A 22562-nucleotide genomic window follows, 5' to 3' on the forward strand; every position below is an offset into this window, starting at 1 on the left:
ATTCGTATTCCCCAAAAAGGTATAGTGAAGCCAGTTAAAAGCTGATTCTAAGCACCTCAGTTACAGCTGCCACATTTCTTTGTGATTATAAATTCACCTAGGACCCTGATTTAGGCCCAAATGATCCCAATGCCACACTGTGAGAAGTCTGAGGACAATCCTCCCATGACATGAGCACAGTTCACATCTCAAGTACAGACATGGAAAGGTGCCACTTGTTATTTTTTTCCCTAGTCTGAAATCAACGGGACAAGCTGAGCTGGGACAGAAAATGGCTCATGTTCAGGATCTCAACAGCATAGCTGCCAACCCACACTCTACTTGGCTCAAACTGGTGATATCATTTCCTTGCTTTCATGAGCTCTAAAATTTACTCAGAAATGCACGGAGAAGAAAATTATAAAAGGAAAATGAATGAAGAAATTATACCCCCTCAGAGACAAAAGTAGACTTGTACACTCTGGTTTCTCCCAGCCAATTTAAACATTGCCTTCCCCGAGCCAAACTTTCTTTGCCAAGAGGCACTGCCAGATGCACTAATGAACACAGTGCCAAAGGCAGATTAAAATCAGAGGATTCTTAAACTGACTTTTTAAACTTCTGGTCTTCGGTTCTAGACTTAATTGTTTTTTGTCTTTTGCATTGATTTTTTTGGTGTGATTTGTTTTTAATCAACAGTCTTAACCTTTTTGCATATACTAGTTCATGAGATTAAAATTTCTTATCTCACAAAAGCAAACAATTACTTTTCAGGGTTAAACGAGGTGGGATCTTGAAGCTCTCGGATTGCTTTACCCTAATGGAGAATAAACTAATTCATCACTTTACTCAGAAATTTAAGCTGCATTCTACTGAAGTGTGTTTTTAAATGTTCAAAGTGAAAAAAAAGCCTAAAATCCTTTAAAGTATACCTTTGTAGAAGGGGCACGACTGGAACATACCAGTTTAGTGCAAAAACTCCATTCATTTTAAATTAAGCATGCATGAATAAAGAGTTAAGGAAATTAAACATGTCAGAAAAATGTTGCTTAGAGAAACCTTTTCCTAATCACAGTGAAACTGCCACAAGATTTTCTAGCAACATGGGAAGATCAGGGACTACGGACTTGCTTCATCTTTGTCTGTGGTTCTAAACAAAAATGGAAAAGGAACTAGAAAGCTGTGTATAAAAAAGAGAGGAAGGATAAAGAGATGGAAGGAAGGGATTAGACAAGATACCTTCTAAGGTCCTGTTCAACCAAAATTATGTGTGTGTTATGGGAGTAAGACATGTCTAGAGGGCAATAAAAATCTGGCAGGTTCCAAGTGGTAGAGGAGGGAGGGAAAATAAGTACCTCTCAAACACACACTAAATGCCAGACACTTGACTTACTCAGTCTAAACGTTGCCTGGTTCTGTGCCATCTTCACAATCATTGGTTTGTTTGAGTCCATTGTTGCAGCTATTGTGTAGTGCCTTCCAACCTAGGGAGCTCATCTTTTGGCACTATATTGGACAATATTCTGTTGTGATCCATAATGTTTTCATTGGTTAACTTTTGAAAGTAGATCACCAGGCCTTTCTTCCTAGTTTGTCATAGTCTAGAAGCTCTGATAAAATCTGTCCACCATGGGCAACACGTAAGCCACCACAGGACAACAAACTGACAGACTGGTGATGGATGGTAATATTATAAGGTAGGCATAACAATCTGTGACTTTATAGATGAGAAAATTGAGGCTCAGGGAGTTTAAGGCACATATCTCAGTTGATCTAATTAGAGAGAAGCAAGGGTTTCAAACTGCATCCTGGCTCATCCCAAAGCCTGTCTTCTTCCCATATTCCAGGTGGCTTTGAAATCCAAGCTAATCTGAAATGTGCAGAGAAATGTCAGTCCTTCACTGTCTTCCTATTTTTTAGCAGAAACACACTCTGACAGCAGATAAGACCTAGCAATCGGCAGGCTGCCAAGTAAGATGTTGATGAGGCAATCTAGAACATCTCAACCCCAAGGGTCTCTAACAGAGGGCACCAGTGATTCACTTTCCCAGGTATATGCAGACCCAGGTATTCTACAATCTAGCCTATTGCAGAGATGCAGTAGGGTATTTGGCACAGAATAAGCGCTCCTTATCAATTATTCTGTTTGAATGAATTTGTGAATGGTTTGAGATGGTCCTCCTACTTATTCTGACATCTAGCCTCTGGAAGAAAAGACATATACTTGCCCACTTGCCACAATATGGTAAGGTACAATTTATTTAACTGATCTTAGTTATTGAATTGTAAGTCAAAGTTATATTTTAAAAGAAGCCTTGAGGGGAGGATAATGATAATTTTTGACATAAGCACTCAAATTCTGTAGTAAAACTGCGCTTCTTAGTAAAGAAAAGAAGAGAACATTCACATTCTAGTGTTTACAGAGGCACAGTGAATAACCTAAGTGGACAACTCAGTGAGACAAAGGCATTCTAAAATTTAAATCCACACATACTCTGTAACTTGTTACTGCTCAAAGCTTCTCTCTTTAATATTCAGCTGTTTATATAAAAAGTTTTGTCTGACTCTTTCAGGAGTGGAACATTGTGATGACAATTTAACCTTGTAACATATTTGTTATAGTAAACTGTGTTTTCACTAAGACCATAAAACATTTGCCACAGCACATTAAATTTGCCTAATCACACTGTAAATGAACTAAAGCATCAACCTTGTGATAATTAACCACAGTATAAATGAATTTGCCAGTCTTGTGTTAATTATCCTACACGATATATAACATTCATTCAGTGCATATTTACTAAGCACCTACTATGTGCCAGACACTGTTCTAGGCACTACAGATAGAGAAGCGAACAAACTAATCATTCTGTGGGGTGTCAAACAATAATTAAAAAAATACATACAACTGTTATATGTAGAACAGATACTTAATGAGCAGGCAGTTCTAAGTGCTATGAAAAGAAGGAGAGCAGGGTAAGGCAATGGAGAATGGTAAGAAATATTAGTTTAGAAAGAGTGGTCAGGGAAGGCTTCTCAGAGGAGGAGATAGTTGAGCAGAGACCTACTGCAAGTGAGGGCATAAACCATGCAAGTATCTGTGCAAGAGCATTCCAGGAAGACGGCAATAACAGGGTCAAAGGCCTGAAGCTTTTGTTAAAGAAATAGCCTTTTGGCTGTTCTCTCCTGTATCTGTAGACAACAGAATCACCTCTGAGATCTGATCCAAACTGTGCATACATTTGAACACTCATGCATATGAGGTTACAATCTGAGGGACTACAACAGAAGTAGCAGTACAGGTTATGAGGCAATAAGGGAGGGAAGGCAGGAGCTAAGATCAAGAGGAAGTGGGGAGCGGCTGGCTTGGGAGGAGTGGCTGGGTGTTTACAGCTCCAATTCTTAAAGCAGTTGTTGTTGAGGTATTCACTCAGGTGGGTGGAGTTAGAAAATCAAAACAGTAGTGTTGCTGTAAGAGATCCACCACCCATCAGTCTGCCCTACTGTGGTGGCTTGCATTTTGCTGTGATGCTGGAAGGTACACCACTGGTATTTCAAATACTAGTCTGGTCACCCATGGTGGACATGTTTCAGCAGAGCTTCTAAACTAAGACAGACTAGGAAGAAAGGCGTGGTGATATACTTCCAAAAATCAGCCAATAAAAACCCTATGGATCATAGAATGTTGTCTGAGACTTGACTCACTTACTTTGTATATGTCATCAGGAGAGGCCATTCACTGGAGAAGGACATCATGTTTGATAAAGTAGAGGACCAACAAAGGTGAGGGGAATTCTTAATGAGATGGATTACAAAAATGGCCCCAACAATGGGCTCAAACATACCAATAAGCATGTAGATGGCACAGGATTGGGCAACATTTTGTTCTGTTAGACAGATGGTGGCCATGAGTCAGAGTGGACTTGACGGCAAAGACAACAACCGTAACAACTCTAAGAGATATGTGTTCATATGTGCTGGGATCAAAGCAGCTGAGTGGACTTAGGAGAAAGAAGAAGCCTGGGTGAGGCACTGACTTCAGTGGAGGCTCTGTACCTGAGGGGACAACGGTGGACTAGACAGGATGCCATGAGAACCAAGGAGGGAAAATTTAAGCAGAAGCTCGATTTTGTGCCTGGAGTCTGTCCATAGTGCAGGGGAAAGGAAGAGAGAAAGACTGCTGCTTAGGTACCTTGGATTTGCATCTTGCTCACCACATCTAAAATGAAGTGAGTGTGACACCTGTGATGAGGGGCTACAGAATCCTGTCTAGAACTATAACTAAAAAAGGTGACCCAGTCTGGGGAGATGGGGTAATTAACCAATGTTTTCCCTCTATAACAATTCAGTTAGGAACCCAGAAGGATTTGAACCATCAAATGAAGTCATGAGTGAATCTAGCTTTGATGAACTGGGGGGAAACAGAGGCAGAGAATAAATCAGACACCTAAATTAATAAATTTCCTCCTTCTATCTTGACTATTGCTCAAGTATTTCCGTTAAGGAGACATTTCTCTGGCAAAACCTTCTAAAGCAGCATGCTATAGACTTCTATTTTGATGAGAAAGAGATAAAGTGTTCTCTTTTTCACATAGCAAGTCACTCACTAAAAGTCAGGACTCATCTGCCCACTTGGAATTCTCACTTAGAACACAGTCCCTTCTTTCTATAATCTAAGATCAATAAGGAGGAGCTACAAAAATTGCACACAATTTCACTCACTTAGTGGAGATGGGAATATTTTAGAGCTGCGTTTCCCAAAGGCAACAATTCACCATGCTTTATCAAACAAATCTGGAGAGAAATTCAAGGCTTATTTCAAGGTTACAACATATTAAAGTAACAACAAATTCAGTAAGCCTGTATCTTAACAGCTAAAAAAAAAAAGTGAGAGATTTAACTGTAGAACAAAGCTTCTAGGAAAAAAAGAGCTTTTTTTTGGGTGGTAAGTATATACATAACAAAACATTTGCCATTCCAACATTTTTTTTTAACAACTTGGTAACATTAATTACGTTCATCACATTGTGCAACTATTATCACTATTTGTTTCCAAATTTTTTCATCACCCTTAACAGAAGCTCATTGCTCCTTAAGCTAAGACTCCTTCCTTCTTCCTCCCTCTGGTGGAGAACTACTATTAATAGTGGATTTGATACCTGTTATCTATCAATGTACTCATCTAAACTTAAAATGTCATCTATAATCAAAATTTGTTGTATGGTGCTAAAAGTGTCATAGATCATTTTGCTTCTTAAGAAGAGGTTAAAAAGCTCTTTCTACAAATAACTCACGTGATTAAATAGTGCTCTTCCCTCACATTTAACTGCATTCAAGCAACCTATCTACTACAGCTTAAAAGGGAAAATTTAATGGACTGGTGAAATATAGTGAACAATGGAGACAAATGTCCTGTGTTTTAAAATGATATCAGATAATTGTAATTTTCCAACTTCAGACACTCACATACCTATTTTTACTGCTGCAAAACATGCACGATATGCGCATAAAAGGGTAGTTTTCCACTAAATGGCAACAACCTAAATCTATGAAGTGCGGATGAGAGGAAACTTTATATGATTTATATGAGGCTTGTTACAAAGATAAAAGTAAGAACTCGACCTAAAATGGGAGTCATTTTTTTTCTTAGAAAATTCTTACAAGGCAGTAGGAAAAAAAAATTGGTTTAGACAGTAAAAGGGCGATAGTGTTTCTCCAGCTAATGTAGGCATCAAATTATTCCCACGTGAATATTACTATCAGAATGAGGATCTAATTCTACGACAGACAGGAGACTGGAGTTTGTTTGTCAAAGTCATCCAAATCAAAAGGGACTGTGGTACACTAGAATGGAGAGAATTTTCAAGGCAATGCCAGGGAGGTAAAATTAATACATGTTCTTCCCAATTAAGCACTTTTTAATAGCAAATGTCAGAGTGCTGGGGTTGCAAACCGACTAAGCCAATCTAGCTATTTAAAATCACCAGGTCCTTTGTAAACATGGTGGCCTTTGGCAAATACAGCCAGGGGGGATATAAAAATGAAAGCAAGTTTTAGATGAAACTGCGCCAAAAGCGTAACCTTTTATTTTATAATGAAGCTCAGAGAAGTCCTTTCTCTGTCCTCCAGATCTCCTACAAGAACTTTCCATGACAGGTCTCTCTGAGGAGAAGGTTAACAACATTCTGAGGCAGAAACAGCTCACTTTCTACTCAGGTAAGGAACACAGTAATCTGTGAAGTGCCTCCTTCTGAATCAATAAAGTAGGTGAAGATATAATTTCTAACCTATTCCAGTAACAAGGAAAACTATATGTGGAGAGATACGTGTTATGACACTTTGGTCTCACTTTGGAAACTGCAACTTAATGTACTGATGAATAAGCTACTCTAGGTGATACTCACCTCTCCGAACTATAACATGTTATGGATGGCCTTGTACTTCCCCTCATCCCATCATGAGTTTTAACAGTCACAGTCATTTTTGTAGCAAAATTCACCTATGTATTTCTAATTACAGCCTGGATACAATGAAAAACCAGGTTCCATGAATCTGTTTCTAGGTTTTATCTTTCACTTGTTTACTGCCTGGCAGCTATAACTTTAAAAGAAAAGGTTTCAAAGGAATCCTTTTCTGATGCTATTGCTAAAGGGATGATTCAACAAAGATTCTCTTGTTGTTGATGCTGATGTAGTATTTTTGAAGGTAAAGAGTAAGGTAAGCTGGAAAATGTTTAAACAATGCCCAAGAACAAAGAATTAAGAAAATGCTTCGACAGTGCCTATCAAAGTCCATTTATCCACCCACCTTCACATGCCTAAGTCAATATTTCTCAAAGTATGTTACAAGAACACTGATTCTGCAAAAAGTCCCTAAAAAGGGGGCTTTTAAAAAATACAAATAAATTTTAGAAATGCCATTTACTACATATCACTTTTGGAAACTTACAAGGCTTAGAGCACAGAAGGACTCTTTGAAGTTCTCCAGTAAAGAAGTATGTTTAACTTTTTAAAACCGAGTATTTCTGAAATGCATTTAGCAACAAAATCTTTACTTACAGTAACCTTCCTTAGTGGCCCGTATTATGCTGGAACATATTTTGAGAAATGCTGGTATAAACTGCTCCGTCAGAATGAAATTAAAAATAAAAGTTTCCACCTTCAGAGTTTCTATAACCTGTCATAGAAAACCATCTCAGAGTCTGACAAACAGAAAAATTTTCCTGTATCTCAGCTATATCCTCCATGCTACATTTTAAATACATTTTCTGCTGTTCTGCCCTGGGTAGAGATGAAGAATAGCTGATTGCCATTTTCCATGTAAAAAATTTATACATTTAGAGAACTTTACTAAGTCATCCATCTGTGCAGTCTTGGCTCCAGTAAAAATAAGTCTGAGATGAGGAAGTTTTCTTGGCAGATGAGAGAGATGTTTAGATAATATCTGTGTTTAGAAAAATAATTCAGAAGTGAGGTGGATGAAATGGAAGTATGGAAAACCAAGCTCCTGAATTCAACTATCAGGTCTTATTCTACCTTTATTCTCCACACTCAGCATATTTTTTGGGACTAGGGAGTGCTCGATTAATGTTGGATTAAATACTTTGTCTTATTGTTTTCTATTAGACTTTCCCTTTCCAAATGCATTATCTTACACATATATCTATTTCCAAAAAAAATTTCTTCTGCTTGTCTCTAAATAATTTGCTGGCTTTGAAGATGATTTTCCATCTCTACTACACAGCTGTATATGCAGCTGCTAACTGTGACTGGTCATCCCCTCAGATCCCTGGCCTCTGCCTAAGAGAGACATAGAAAGGACAAGGGGTAAGCAGATGTTAGAGGGTACTACTAGATATTTTCCCCCAATTCATTTATCTTCTTGAAGTACTTTTGAAAACTTTCCCATCCTCAGCAATGGTTCTCTTGGAAAACGTGGTCACTGATTATTCATTCATTCAACATATAGTCTCTTTAGGCATTGTACTTACAAGCAACCACTTAAAGAATATAGCAGTCAATCACTTCCATATTTTTGTATTTTCCAGGCACTACTCTAGGTTCAGGAACACTGGTGGCACAGTGGTCACTCAGCTGCCAACTGAACGATCAGCAATTTGAACCCACCAGTCACTCCGTGAGGGAAAGATGTGGCAGTCTGCTTCCAACACTCTTTGTGTTCCCTGTCAGGGTGGTCTTTGGTGGCAGCCAGGCACCATCTATTTCTTCTGGTTTCAGGCTCTGGTTTATGTGGCCCTTTCTGTCTCTTGGGCTAATACTTTCCTTGTGTCTATGGTGTTCTTCATTCTCCTTTGCTCCAGGTGGGTTGGGACCAATTGATGCATCTTAGATGGCCACTCGCTAGCTTTTAAGACCACAGACACCACTCACCAAAGTGGGATGCAGAACATTTTCTTAATAAACTTATAGGGAGAGCAACAAGGGTCACATAACAATGTATGTATAAATTTTTGTATGTGAGACTAACTTGAATTGTAAACTTCCACTTAAAGCACAACAATTAAAAAAAAAAATACAGCCTTGGAAATGCTATGGGGCAGTTCTATCCTGTCCTATAAGGTTGCCATGAGTTGGAATTGATTCAACGGCAGTGGGGTTTTTTTTTTTTTTACTGGAGAACTTCAAAGAGTCCTTCTGTGCTCTAAGCCTTGTAAGTTTCCAAAAGTGATATGTAGTAAATGGCATTTCTAAAATTTATTTGTATTTTTTAAAAGCCCCCTTTTTAGGGACTTTTTGCAGAATCAGTGTTCTTGTAACATACTTTGAGAAATATTGACTTAGGCATGTGAAGGTGGGTGGATAAATGGACTTTGACAGGCACTGTCGAAGCATTTTCTTAATTCTTTGTTCTTGGGCATTGTTTAAACATTTTCCAGCTTACCTTACTCTTTACCTTCAAAAATACTACATCAGCATCATGTTCTAGGGTCTTTGGAATACATCAGTGAACAAAACAGACAAAAAAAGGAAAGAGAATCCCTGCTTTTCCTGGGGAACAGAACCTGGTGAGGGGTATCTAGAGTATATGATGGGCATAACGTAGGTTGCAATTCGAAACAAGATGGTCAGGGTAAGCCTCCTTGGGAAAGTGACAATTAAGCAAAGACTTGAAGGAGATGAAGTAATCAGCCATAAGGCAATCTGGGAGAACACTGTCTCAGGCAGAAGAAAGAGGAAAGGCCCTAAAGCAAGACTATGCTGCTGTGTTTCAAGGAACAGCACGGAGGCCAGTGTGACTAATGCTGAATGAGCAAGGTCCTGAGTAGTAGGAAATGAGGTCAGGGAAAGAACAGGAGAGGTAATGAGGAGACAGAGGGGTTGAGGATCTTGTAGGACCTTTTAGGCTATTATAGAGATTTTGACTTCTACCCTGAGAGTAATGAGGAACCACTGGAATATTTTAAGCAAAAGAGGGACATGATCTTACTTTTTTTTAATTAAATTTATTTTGTTGCTGTTAATGAGAATATACACAGCAAAATGGACACCAATTCAACAGTTTCTATATGTACAATTTAGTGACGCTGATTACTTTCTTTGAGTTGTACCACCATCCTCACCTTCCTTTTCTGAGTTGTTCCTCCCTCATTAACACAAACTCACTGCCCCCTAAGGTTCCTATCTAATCTTTCCAGTTGCTGTTGTCACTTTGATCCCATATAGATAGTCCTTAAAAGAACATAAAGATTATCTCAGGCAATAGTTTCAGGGGTTCATCCATCCTCCATGGCTCCAGAAAGCCTAGAGTCCACGAGAATTTGAAATTGTTTTGCATTTCCCCCACTTTGACCAGGATTCTTCTAGGGAATCTTCGATCAAAATGTCCAGTAATGGTAGCTGGGCACCATCCAGCTCTTCTGGTCTCATGGCAAAGGAGGCCATTGTTCATGGAGGCAACTAGCTACACATTCTATAACCTCCTCCTATTCCTGATTCCCCTTCTCCATCTGTTGCTCCAGGTGAACAGAGACCAATTGTTGTGCCTTGGATGGCCATACACAAGCTTTTAAGACCCCAAGCACTACACAACGAACTAGGAGGCAGAACAAAGCATTAAACACATTATTAGGCCAATTAACTGGTATGTCCCATGAAACCATGACCTTGGACCTCCAAACCAATTTTGTTGTACATAAGGAGCCTGAATAGCTACCTTTTTTTTTTCTGTCATTGTTGTAAATATATCACACAACTTTTGCCAATTCAACTTTTGAAAGGTGTACAACTTATTTACAGCAATTACAATAATCGATTATGCAACCCTACCCTTGATCAATGTGATATTCCCATCACCGTTAACCTCTCCTTCCCCCCTCCCTCTTGCCCCTGGTAACCACTAATAAACTTTGGTCTCTATACATTTGCCTTTTCTTGTTTTTTTATATAAGTGAGGTCATACAATATCTGTACTTTTGTGACTGGCTTATTTCGCTAAGCACAATGTCTTCAAGCTTCATCTATACTGTAGCATGCATCAAGACTTCATTTCTCCTACTAGCCGAGTACTATTCCATTGTATGTATGTACCACATTTTGTTTATCTATTCATCTGCTGATTGGCATTTAGGTTGTTTCTATCTTTTGGCTATTGTGAATAGTGCTGCAATGACCATTGGTGTAGAAGTCTTTATTTGAGTCTTTGCTTCAAGTCTTTTGGCTGTGTACCTAGGAGTGGAATTGCTGGGTCATATGGTAGTTCTATTTTTAGTTTTTTGAGGACCCACCACCCTGTTTTCCATAATGGCTGTACCATCTTGCATTCTCACCAGCAATGGATCCAAACAAACAAACAAAAAAAACCCATTACTGTCAAGTTGATTCTGACTCATAGTGACCAATTCCCCCACATCTTTGCCAACATTTGTTATTTTCTGTTTTGTTTTTTAATCTTAGCCATCCTAGTAGGAATGAAATGGTATCTCATTCTGGTTTTAGCACGGATCCTGTCTTATTTTTATGCATGTGGAAATCTAATTTTCCAAGCACCATTTATTGAACAGGCTCTTCAATAAATGACAAGACTTAGCACTCTTGTTAAAAATCAGTTGACCACAGATGTATGGGTTTATTTCTGGACTCTCAATTCTATTCCATTGGTCTATGTGTCTATTGTTATACCAGTACCAAGATGTTTTGATTACTGTATCTGTATAGTATGTTTTAAAATCAGGAAGTTTGAGTCCTCCTACTTTGTTCTTCTCTTTTGACATTGTTTTAGCTATTTGGGGCCTCCTGTCATTCCATATGAAGTTGAGGATTGTTCTTTTCTATTTCTGGAATTTTGATTGGGATAGTGTTGAATCTATAGATCATTTTGAGTAGTACTGACATCTTAATAATATTAAGTCTTCCAGTCCATAAACATGGAGCATCTTTCCATTTATTTGAGTCTTCTTTAATCTCTTTCAGCAGTTTTATAGTTTTCATTGTATAAATTCTTCACATCCCTGGTTAGATTTATTCCTAGGTATTTTATTCTCTTAGATGCTATTGTAAATGGATTTGTTTCCCTTTCAGATTTCTCATTTCTGGTGTATAGAAATCTAACTGATTTTTGTTTGTTGATCTTGTACCCTGCAAATTTGCTAAATGTCTCTATTAGCTCTAGAAGTTTTCTTGGACTCTTTGGGATTTTCTATATACAGGCAGTCCCCAGATTATGAATGAGTTCCATTCCTAAGTCTGTCTTTAAGTTGAATTTGTATGTAAGTTGGAACAGTTAGTACAATTCATACATAATGTCAGTTAGTCAAAATGTTTGTCTTAGTATATAGCATACAATGTACCTTACTATGCATAGAAAAATTAAAGAAACACTTCCAGATATACTAAAACATCTTTAACATAATACAGCAATAATAATAACTTTTTGATGAACATCACAAAGTAGCACCTGTTTGTTATTATGAACCACTGTACATACCTCGAATTTTTAATATAATAGGCTTTACGGGGTTAGTTCGTAACTACGGGTTGTATGTAAGTCAAACGTTTGTAACCCTGGAACTGCCTGTATAGGTCACATCATCCATGAATAAAGATAATTTACTTCTTCTCTTCCAATCTAGATACCTTTTATTTCTTTTTCTTGTCTTATTGTTATGGCTAGGGCTTCTAATACAATACTGAATAGAAGTGGTGAGAGCAGGCACCCTTGTCTTGTTCTCGATTTCAAGGGGAAAGTGCTCAGTCTTTCTCCATTAAGTACAATGTTGGCTGTTGGTTTTTCATATATGCCCTGAATCATACTGAGGAATTTCCCTTCAATTCCAATCTTCTTTAGGGTTTTCATCAAGAAAAGGTGTTGGATGTCATCAAATGCTTTTTCTCACTCACATTTTTAAAGAATCATTCCACTGTGTTGAGAGTAGACTAGGCCATTGGCACAAAGGTAGAGTAGGAAGACTAGTTAGGCCGCTATTGCAATAATCCAGGAGAGATGATGGTGGCTTGGGCCAGGTTGAGAGCAGTGAAGGTGGTGAGAAGATTCCATACATATTTTGAAAGTACAATTGACAGGATTTATTGACGGACTGGAGAGTAATGAAGGAATAAGAATAACTCCAAGAAATTTAGCTTGAGCAATTAGTAAAATGAACTGAGATGTAAAACAGTATTGGGGAAACAGACTGATGAAGTTAGTATGGGAGTTCAATTTTGGACAGGATAAGTTTAAGACATCTGTGTTGAGATGTGTTATACAGTACTTTCCTTCCTGAGGAGCGCTGGTGGTGCAGTGGTTAAGAGCTATGGCTGCTAAGCAAAAGGTCGGCAGTTCGAATCCACCAGCTGCTCCCTGGAAACCCTATGTGGCAGTTCTACTCTGCCCTATAGGGTCGCTATGAGTCGGAATGGACTCAACGGCAACGGGTTTGGTTCCTTCCTGAATGTCTCCAAGTACCATATATGTTATTTCATTTATTCTTATTATATTTCAGGTGAAAAAGAAAATTGAAGACTTTAATAGTCATCAAAGTTTTCATGTATAATAATACAGATATATAAACATTAAAGCTTCTACTACAAACTTGCTTTCTTTCTAACACTCTGTGCTACCTCTTCAGGCAAGGAGTCTCAGTGGCACAGTGGTTAAGCTCTTGGCTGCTAACTGAAAGATCAGCAGTTCTAGGCAAAGCATGTGTAAATATAGAGAATTTTAGGTTTTTCGGAGAGTAGGGAAGTAGTAATTTTCTCCAAGTTGTATTTATCTCATTCACCATCTCATTATAGCCTCTTCCAGCACTGTACTTACAGAGAACCACCTAGAAAATCTAGAAATTAATCACTGCAGTCTCGTTTGTATTTCCCAATACAATAAGTCATTTTCAATGGGCTTTCAGTTTACAGAGACTTCTTTTTGTTGCCTTTACTTCTGGGAGTCCTAATTACACATTTCATATTATTCTCAGAACAAACGGCAAGGGTGTGCTCCTTTAAATAGAAATTTCATGTCCTGAATAGGAACAGGAAGGGCAGAATGGAGTTACAAAAAATGTCTTTTGACCTTTTTAAGAGTTTAAAAAAAAATCAGAAGCACCATAAAGCTAAGTGGTAATGAGTTGTTTTTATAAAAGCATGAATGATTAAGTTAAGAAAAATAATAACAAGTGTTAAAAATTGAGATTGCCACTCAAGAGGTAGCAATTATTCTTAGTAAAAGCAAATAATACAGGCTATGAAATCTTGCTGAAAATCATGAAGTATAGTCAAGAAAAGGAAGCAAGCTGTGAGTAATGTCTGAAAAATCCTTTTTCTATAACACCATTAGCTAATTCTTCCATTAATAAATTTAGTGAGTCTTCCAACTAAGTTCTAAACATCAGAAAGGCAGGGAAGTAGTGTTCTTATTAAACAGTGTGGCTTGAGAAAATGAAGGTTGCCCTGTGAAGGCAAAGAATAAAACAAATGATTTAAGGATGTAGAAAAACTCCCGCCAGGCCTAGATCAAAAGACAAGCAGAGCGTTCCAGGTGCAACGGAACTCTGTATTACACATACCCTTAGGAAAAAGGACTTGCATGAGGATCAGATCCAAAATAGAATACTAACTTCACAGGCGATAGATTAATAGTTGACAAAAAGGAACCCTTTGGGAAGACTTTGCTCAAGGGTGTCTGACTGTCAGATAAAAATCTGCACTTCTAGTGTCCATTTTGTTCCAGTCCCCATCATGGAGGAGAATGGAGAAATCCAACAATGGAAGTAAGAGGTTTTAAGAACAACAACAATAAAAGAAAATAATTCCTTTCTTATATCGTGTCTATTTTTGCTCAACTTCAAACATCTTCAAAGGCACCTATAATAAATCTATAATTTGGAATTTTTGGTGATCACCCTAACTATTCATTTATAAATAAGTCAGTAATATTTGCCAATATTTTCTTTCTCTTAAAAAATATGCTTATTTAACAGAGAATTTTTATGTTATGATTCTGCCCTTTGGTTACATTTGAACATAGCTACTTCCACAATACATGCAAGCATCAAAAATCTGAAAGTATCTACTACTATGTGGTCTTAGGTCAGGAATTTAAACACACTCCCCTATCCCTCAAGGTGGGAAATAAAGGGAGGTGGGAGATGGGGAGCAGAATGAACTTTCAGTATCTATATAAATATTTTTTGATCATATACAGCATGATTGTATCTTGAAATAGAATCAAAAAAGGCAGTCAACTGGATTTAGTTTTTTAAGCCTGGTTATTTGTACAAAATGGAGATAGGAGCCCTTTAATTTTACTTTACCATTTGTATATTAAAACATGGTGCTTATTCCATCAAGTTCATAATGGCTCACTGTGGAATTTAAAAGAGGTATTTCATAGTGATCTATGTGCCATAATAATAATTCAACCTATTATTTGGCTAAGTTAAATGCAAAATAAGTTTCAGAAATCTAAAAGTATGTTCAGTTCAACTGTATGGGTCTATGCTGGTCCAATGGTCTAGCCCAGGAGTCAGCTAATTCATACTAAATGGCAGAGTTAAACAGTTGTGACAGAAAATGTATAGCCAGCAAAGCATCAAATATTTTTTATCTGGTCCTTTACAAAAAAGTTTGACAATGCCTTGTCTATCCTATTGAACTATATTCATTTCCATAAGCTGTTCCAAGCCCTTTTTGAAATGAGGTAAGGATGTCAATAAGCAAATAATCATTTTACAATAGTGGTCCTCATTCTAATCTTACCTTCTTGTTGAGCTATGTGGAAGTTTTAATTAAAGAGAGATCTTATTTTAACAATCTGTTTGTCCATTAGATGATCTGTTAGCTCTTTTGGTGAGTAGATTGATGCAGACATACAATATGGATGAATATGAAGGTGCATCAAGAGCAGGGCTGAGAACAAGTATGAAAGGAGATCCCTAAGATAAACACAGCCACCTCCCTAAGGGTGGAGGTGCATTAGCTCCACCCTTACCTCCACTGCTCCATTTACACCAAGTGGTCACTAATGACAATTCCATTGGTCAAGTTGCAAATTCACTCCTAAGAAAACCTGAGAATTTAGCCTTTTCCCCATGTTCCAATCTATAGTCTATGCTTTATATTGGTTACAATGGAATGATGTGGGAGAGTGTGAGTGAATACACAGATTGAGACAAAAATGTAACTACTACTACTAATCCCTCAAAGCCCATACTTGAGGTGGGGGAGCCTTTACAACCTAAAATCTATCCTCAAAAGACATCTCATTGTTGAGGCCATTAGTAAGAAAGTCAGTTATCATTAACCCCCCTCCTTTTCCCTCAGATATTCCATTTGAAACTATAATACAAGGTTTCAGAAGGTCTAAAAATATCTTAAAATCTCAAGACACCTTGTAATATATTCATATAATAAATGACAAACACATTCATATAATAAATAACCAGTTCCAAATAAATTACTCTCAAATATAATTTAGTGGCATTTCCTCTGGAAGGAAGGGAAGCCACATCAGAGGACATGTGAAATGAGGAACTATAAAGAATAGAGCCAATGGTATTAACTCCGCTAAACAGTCCAAATTAGGCTGGCTACTTTCCTGATTTATGTCACTATTTATTGCAAGTCAACAGCCTAGTCTGACATAAAGTCTGTAAGAGTCATAAAAAAAAACCTGAGTGCATTTTCAGCCTATGGTCTTCCTGGGGTATAAACATCTACTATTCATAGAAGAGAATGGAATAATCAGCCTTTGGCTTAAATACCCTTTATCTCTACTGTACATAAATTCCAACAGAGTGATCATCCTAATCAGGTCTTTCTCCTGGGGAGATGTTGGCTAGTTCAAACCAGTAACCTTTCGGTTAGCAGCCAAGCGCTTAACCACTGTACCACCAGGGCCCCTTAACTAATCTTAGCACACACACACACAAACAAAATAGGATCATCACCACTTCAAGAACTAGCAGGAGAATTGGCCTAATTCCCATCTTCCTTCCAGTGTGTAAGCAGATCAAGAAGAGAGAGAGGCCTGGCCACGAAATCATGAGCTAAAAGCCAAACCACTGTTTCTGATCTCCAAAAGAAGAAAACGTAGAGTGTAAATGGCCTCCGAGAATTGCAGGAGGCTTTAGTTAATGTTTGCAAAGAATTTTCAAGATGAAAACCACCAGAGAAGGACTAATCTTACTATTACCACAGCTGGAATGCTTTGCTAATCTTTTCATGGTGCATTAAAGAGATTTTGAAACAAATTCCATGCAAGTAAAAGATTAACAGCCTTTGAAGGAGGAAATTTCCATTCATTCATCATATTATCAAAGATACTCCAGGGAGGGGCAAGGCTTGCCTGTATGTGAGGTCTACTGCCATCAAAAAGGTCCATATTTAACATACTGACTGAGATGACAGCCTGTGGGGACTCACCACTCTCCTTAATTATTTGGGATGAAGTCAAGGAAAACTCTTAATGACATACCAATCCAGCGTGCCATTATGTTACATTACATATCCTCCTGCAGATTAACTGCAATACAGCAGAAGTTCCAAGCCATCAGCTGAGGCCAGATGTAAAATGAACTTATCTGCCCCAAAACATTTCATGCTGCTATTGAGTACGGTGCTTTTATAGGTTACATATAGTTTGCTTAAAAAGAAAAAGATTCTGCATACCAAAACCAGTTGAATAGAATTACTAACTTCTTGTAGTTTTATTAAATAATATATGCCAATTGTCAAGCTCTTAGTACTTGAGATATAGCAGTAAACAAAACAGAAAAACAAAAAAACGCTTTCCTCATGGGGCTTACATTCCAGTTGGAGAAACCTGACATTAAATGAAAAATCAATTATATAGTCTTTTCGAAACTAGTAAGTATAGTGAAAAACAAACAAGTAAAAGGGCTGTAGGGAGTGGGGTGGAGGGGGCATCTTAAATAGGTTGGTCATGGTAGATCTCACTGAGAAGGTGAAATCTGAGCTCAAGCTTGTGTAACTAACCGGCATGCCAGAGTTTCTTAAGAATGGTTATTCACATCATCCTTGCTAAAATTAATTTATAGAAAGATTAATAACAGGGGTCCTTTAAAATAAGGAGTTTTAATCATTTCAAAAATGATTTCACTAAATTTTCAGGAACACATATTGTGTTTTGTATTGAAATTTCAGTTTTGCATTCATTCCAGCCTTTAATTTATTGGTATTCTACTGGCTTTAACATTTCTTTTAAGCTTTACTGAGGTATAGTTTACATACAATAGCATTCATCCATTTTAAGTGCACATTTTGGTGAGCTTTGATAAATGTATATAGTCCTGGAACCCCTCCACAATCAAAATTTAGAGTGTCTAGCACCCCAAAACTTCCCTTATGTCACTTTATAGACAATCTCCACCCCCACATGCAGACAAGTGCTGATTCCGTTACTTTCTGTCACTATAATTCTCCTTTTCTAGAATTTTATATGAATGGAATCATATACCATGGAGTCTTATATGTCTGGTTTCTTTCACTTAACAGGATGTATTTGAGATTCACTGGCATTGTTTCATGTATCAGTAGTTTGTTCCTTTAAATTTCTAAAGAATTTTCCACATTAAGATTATCCATTTATAACTGAGGTCATTAGGTTGTTTCTGGTTATCATGAATAAAGTCACTGTGAACCTTTATGTATAAGAATTTTGTGTTGGCATATATTTTCACTTCTCTTCGGTAGATACTAAAGAGTAAAATTGCTTAATTGTATGTTTAAGTTTTCAAGAATTGCCAAAATTTTCCAACTCGGCGAAAGCATTCTTCATTCCCACCTGTAATATTTGAGGGTTCCAGTTGCTCCACATTCTGTCCAACACATGGTATTGTGAATCTTTTTAATTATAATTCCTACAATAGGTATGGAATGGTATCTCATTGTGGTTTTAATTTTAATTTCCCTAATGACTAACAATACTGAGTATCTCTGCATATGTTTCTTAACCTTAGTATATCTTCTCTTGTGAAATAACTTTTAAAATGACTTGCCCATTTTTTTAATGAATGATTTATCTTCTTGAGTTTTAAGAACTCTTTAAATATTCCAGATACAAGTCCTTTATAGATATATGTCTTACAAATATTTTTCTCCCCATTTGTAGTTTGCATCTTCATTTCCTTAACGTAATCTTTTGATGAGCAAACGTCTTTAATTTTAATAAAGCCCAATTTATCAACTTTGTCTTTTACTGTTTGTGCTTTACATGTCCTATATAAGAAATCTTTGCTTAACCCAAAGTCACAAAGATTTTCTTCAACAAATTTATGGTATTATTTAGTTTTTTGTTTAGGTCTATGATTCACTGAGCATTAATTTCTGTGTCACTGCGAGATAACAGTTAAGGCTCATCCTTTTTTATTTAGACGTTTACTTATCTCAGCATTGTTTACTGAAAAGACTATTTTTTCTCCATTGAATTACTGTGGTCACTTTTAAAAAAAAAAATCAATTGATTAAATAAGTGTAAGTCTATCTCTAAACTCTCAATTTGTTTCATTATCTGGACAATTTTCTTTACTGAATTTAGGTTACACGTTCCTGTTCCTATACATGTTTAGTAATCTTTGGTTAAAAACCAAGCATTGTAGGTCAAACACTGTAGTGGCTCTGGGTTCTATTTTGTTCTTCTGAAATTGTTTGTTTAATATGTGATAAATTTGTCTATACTCAAACTGCAAAATCTGTTTCTCCTACACAGTGCTGAAATTTCTGCTCAGTTTTAACTTTTTTTTTTTCCTAATCAGATCTCTGGGGATCTCCCCTGTGCCCTCACAGTTTTCAGTCAAATAAAGATACACACAGAGGTTACACAAGCAACTCAAGCCTCCACTATCTGCTGCCCAAGCTGTGTAGGATGTGAGGAACACATTCAAAGCTACAGCAAATAAGTCTCCCTAGCCTTTCCATTTTCATTGGACTCCCTAGGAGTTACAAGTACACACACTGCTTAGCAGTCAGCCATGAATGCATGGAGTGTATATTATCTCAGCCCTTCTACAGCTTTCCTGCTTCCAAAATCTCCTGCTTAAATATCTAGCTACTCTGCCACTCTCCTAAACCAAATCTGCCATCCAGTAAAACTGACTTCACCAACAGAACTGGTGGCATGAGAATATCCTAAGGTAAGAAGCATCTTACCAATGCAGAAGCACTTTTTCATGAGTAAAAACTTTTCAAGTTCTTTACTCTCTTTAATCATTTTTGAAATGGTTACATTTAAAAATCTTTTTTATTTTGAGAGAAAATCATCCAATCTCAGGCAGTCATTACTAGAAGTATTTACTACATTGTAAGCCTTGCTATGTGTATATTATTTTTCATCATCTCATTTTATTATTACATAAAATCAAGTAAATTAATTAAAAAGTTAGCCAACCACAACAGGAAAAAATATCTCATTTGCAAACATTAATATTTTCAGATCCAATTTCCATAAATTGGTAGAAATAATCAAACAAATTATATGATTAAAGCTGTCATGGTCTGTTAACCCTGCTAAGGTCTTTAAAATATTTCAGATTTTATAAATATAAAACTTTAGGTTTTATAGGCACAAACTTTTCTAGACAGACAGTAGATTCAATTTAGACCCAGATCTCTATGGAAAAAAAAGCATTACTGAGTATAGAACACTTCCTTTCAAATGCAGACAGTTCATCTGAAGTTTGAGAAAATTACCTTGAAGGCTGCTAAGCAATGCAGGCTTAATAAGGCCATCACAACTGCCAGAAGGATGGTGGCTAAGTTCCGCGTGTCCCATATGGTCTCTACCAGAGGAATACTGCCGACCTGCCAGTCGTAGCACAGGGTAATGGGTGCGAGCAGAAGCCACACATTGAAGGCCAAGAGGTAGGAATAGGTAAGGAATCTACAAAGAGAAGAAGAATCACTGAAACACAACTTGAAATTCATGACCTTCTGCAAATATTCTGTCACATATTTCTACTAAATAATATTTCTATAACTGTCAATATTATAAGAGAGACAAGGCAAGATGGAAAGCCATTCATTCGTCATTAAATTTATCATTTTGGAATATATCCGACAGGTTCTGTTCCAGTCACTGTGTTAGGTGCTGACTATTCAATGGTGAAGAAATGAGACATATTTTCCAAGATATATATTTAAAAATAATCATACAAATAAATACATTACAACCTGAGAAAAATTCTATGAAGGAAAAGTCTGATGAAAGCAAATGACAGAAGTGCTACCCTGTTGGGTACGATACCCCTGGGTAATGGGTATCTGACTGTTCCTCCTTAACAGTACCCAGAATCCTGTACTATAATTTATAATATCTAGTCATTTTTAACAGAATCATTCACAGTGAATTGTTTTAAAAATCAGAATGTCTGTAGGAGGGAAATAAAACCCTGAGGAACAAATAGAAGGGGTTGGCCTTCAAGAGGAGGCCAGTACTGCCAACTTTGTTAACAAGAATGTCCAAGGGGACACAGACAAGGAAGATAACCGATGGAGGTGCATTCCAGTCTCCTGTCTATCATTAGACACTAAGGTGGGGCAGAAGGCATTCTAAATAACCTCCCTCCCTTTGAGGAGGGAAGAAGTTTGAGTTTTCTTTAATTAATTCAGGCAACACAAATTCATTAAGCATCTTTAGGCAGTGTTCTAGGCTCCGTATTGTATTAAACAGAAGAACAGGATTAAATTCCTTGACCTTACGGAATGTATAATTCAGTAATAAAAATAGAATATACAGAATTAAAAAGACAGAATGAGGCACCGTAAGAGTATAGAATGTGAAGAGAAGTCCACTCCCATTTGTCAGATTCTTTTGGAGGGATTCTTGAATTGGTAAAGAGGTTAGATCAGATCATTTCTAAATTACCTACTAATTTTAAGAGTCAGTTCACCTGGAATTCCTCTCAATGAGTAGCTACTGGTTTGGAATACCCTTTCCAGATCTTCCCACCCGATTCCCCCATCCCTGTCCCCTTTCCTCCTACTCCTCCCAGGTTGGCAGTGGAAAATCATCAACACTAATCAGGGTGAGGGTCAGTGAGGGGAATTAGTCACTCCCCTGACTTTCAAACCCCCAACAGAGAAATGGGTTGATGGAGTGGGGATATTTCAATTGTGTTCCACAATACTTTCCTTCCTGCTGTCATTTAAAATAAAATGTTAATATAGAAATAGTGCAGTATATACTGAAAGCTTGATAAAGTCTAAGCTTTGTTATTTAAAAAAACAAACAAACAAACAAAAAAGTTTCCTTTTCCCTTTTAGGCTTGGGCCTGTGAAGTTGTCCCATGAGAATGCCAACTGCATAGTAAGATAATTAGATCACTTTGGACTCATGTTTTACAGAGCTTCCAGGCCAATGCTATGTACCTCTTAGTTTGGTAAAGATTCTCTGTGACTTGATTTTAAAGATGAGTGTTGAATCACCAAACCTAGCAAGAAAATCACACAACTCCGTCACTCAGTCAGACCTTAGTTCTTAAAACTTACTTAAAAAAAAGTCTTTCCTTGACATAATGGATCTAGGCAATGATCATTAATGGCTGATAAAATTAGTAGATGAAAATCTGATGGGGAAAATTATAATGGATGGATCAAGTTAATCAGGTGACTAGATAAAATTGTTAAAATCAATTTTAACATCACAAAAAAGGGGACCCCTTGATACAAAAACACACCAGCATCTATGAAGCATCCTTGTCAAAAAAAAAAATCAAACCTGAATCTGATCAAGACCTAAGTCTAATTACCAGTCTACAGCAAGTATAGGAAACAACTGTACATGTTAAACGACATCACAAGGACAGAATCTGCAAACTGTAAAGTGTAGGAAACTTCAGAGAACAAATGACCCAGTTTCTTCAACAAATTGTGAGGGGAAAAAGAAAAGGAGGGAGAGGACACTTGAAGTTTAAAAGACACTTAAGAGACATATCAAAATGTAAACTTGACCAGATGTTAATTTGAACAAATCAACTATTAAAAATAATCATTTATAAGACAATCAGAAAGAACTGAAACATTGATTGGAGATATGATAGTAGACATATAGTTTTTTTAAAGCATGATGGCATTGTGGTTATATTTTTTCAAGGGTCCTTGTTATTAGAAATTCAT

General features: G+C 37.0%; 1 protein-coding gene across 1 annotated transcript in view; it reads right to left on the reverse strand.

Annotated features, from left to right (window-relative positions):
* Nucleotides 1-22562, reverse strand: part of TMTC1 (transmembrane O-mannosyltransferase targeting cadherins 1) — a 342295-nt gene that overhangs the window by 133738 nt on the left and 185995 nt on the right. Inside the window, exon 7 of the mRNA XM_023738067.1 lies at nucleotides 20139-20328. Within this exon, the coding sequence (XP_023593835.1) occupies nucleotides 20139-20328 (190 nt within the window). The remainder of the gene's footprint in view (nucleotides 1-20138; nucleotides 20329-22562) is intronic.

Source organism: Trichechus manatus, unplaced genomic scaffold, assembly GCF_000243295.1.
Source record: "Trichechus manatus latirostris isolate Lorelei unplaced genomic scaffold, TriManLat1.0 scaffold00112, whole genome shotgun sequence".
Taxonomy (NCBI): Eukaryota; Metazoa; Chordata; class Mammalia; order Sirenia; family Trichechidae; genus Trichechus; species Trichechus manatus.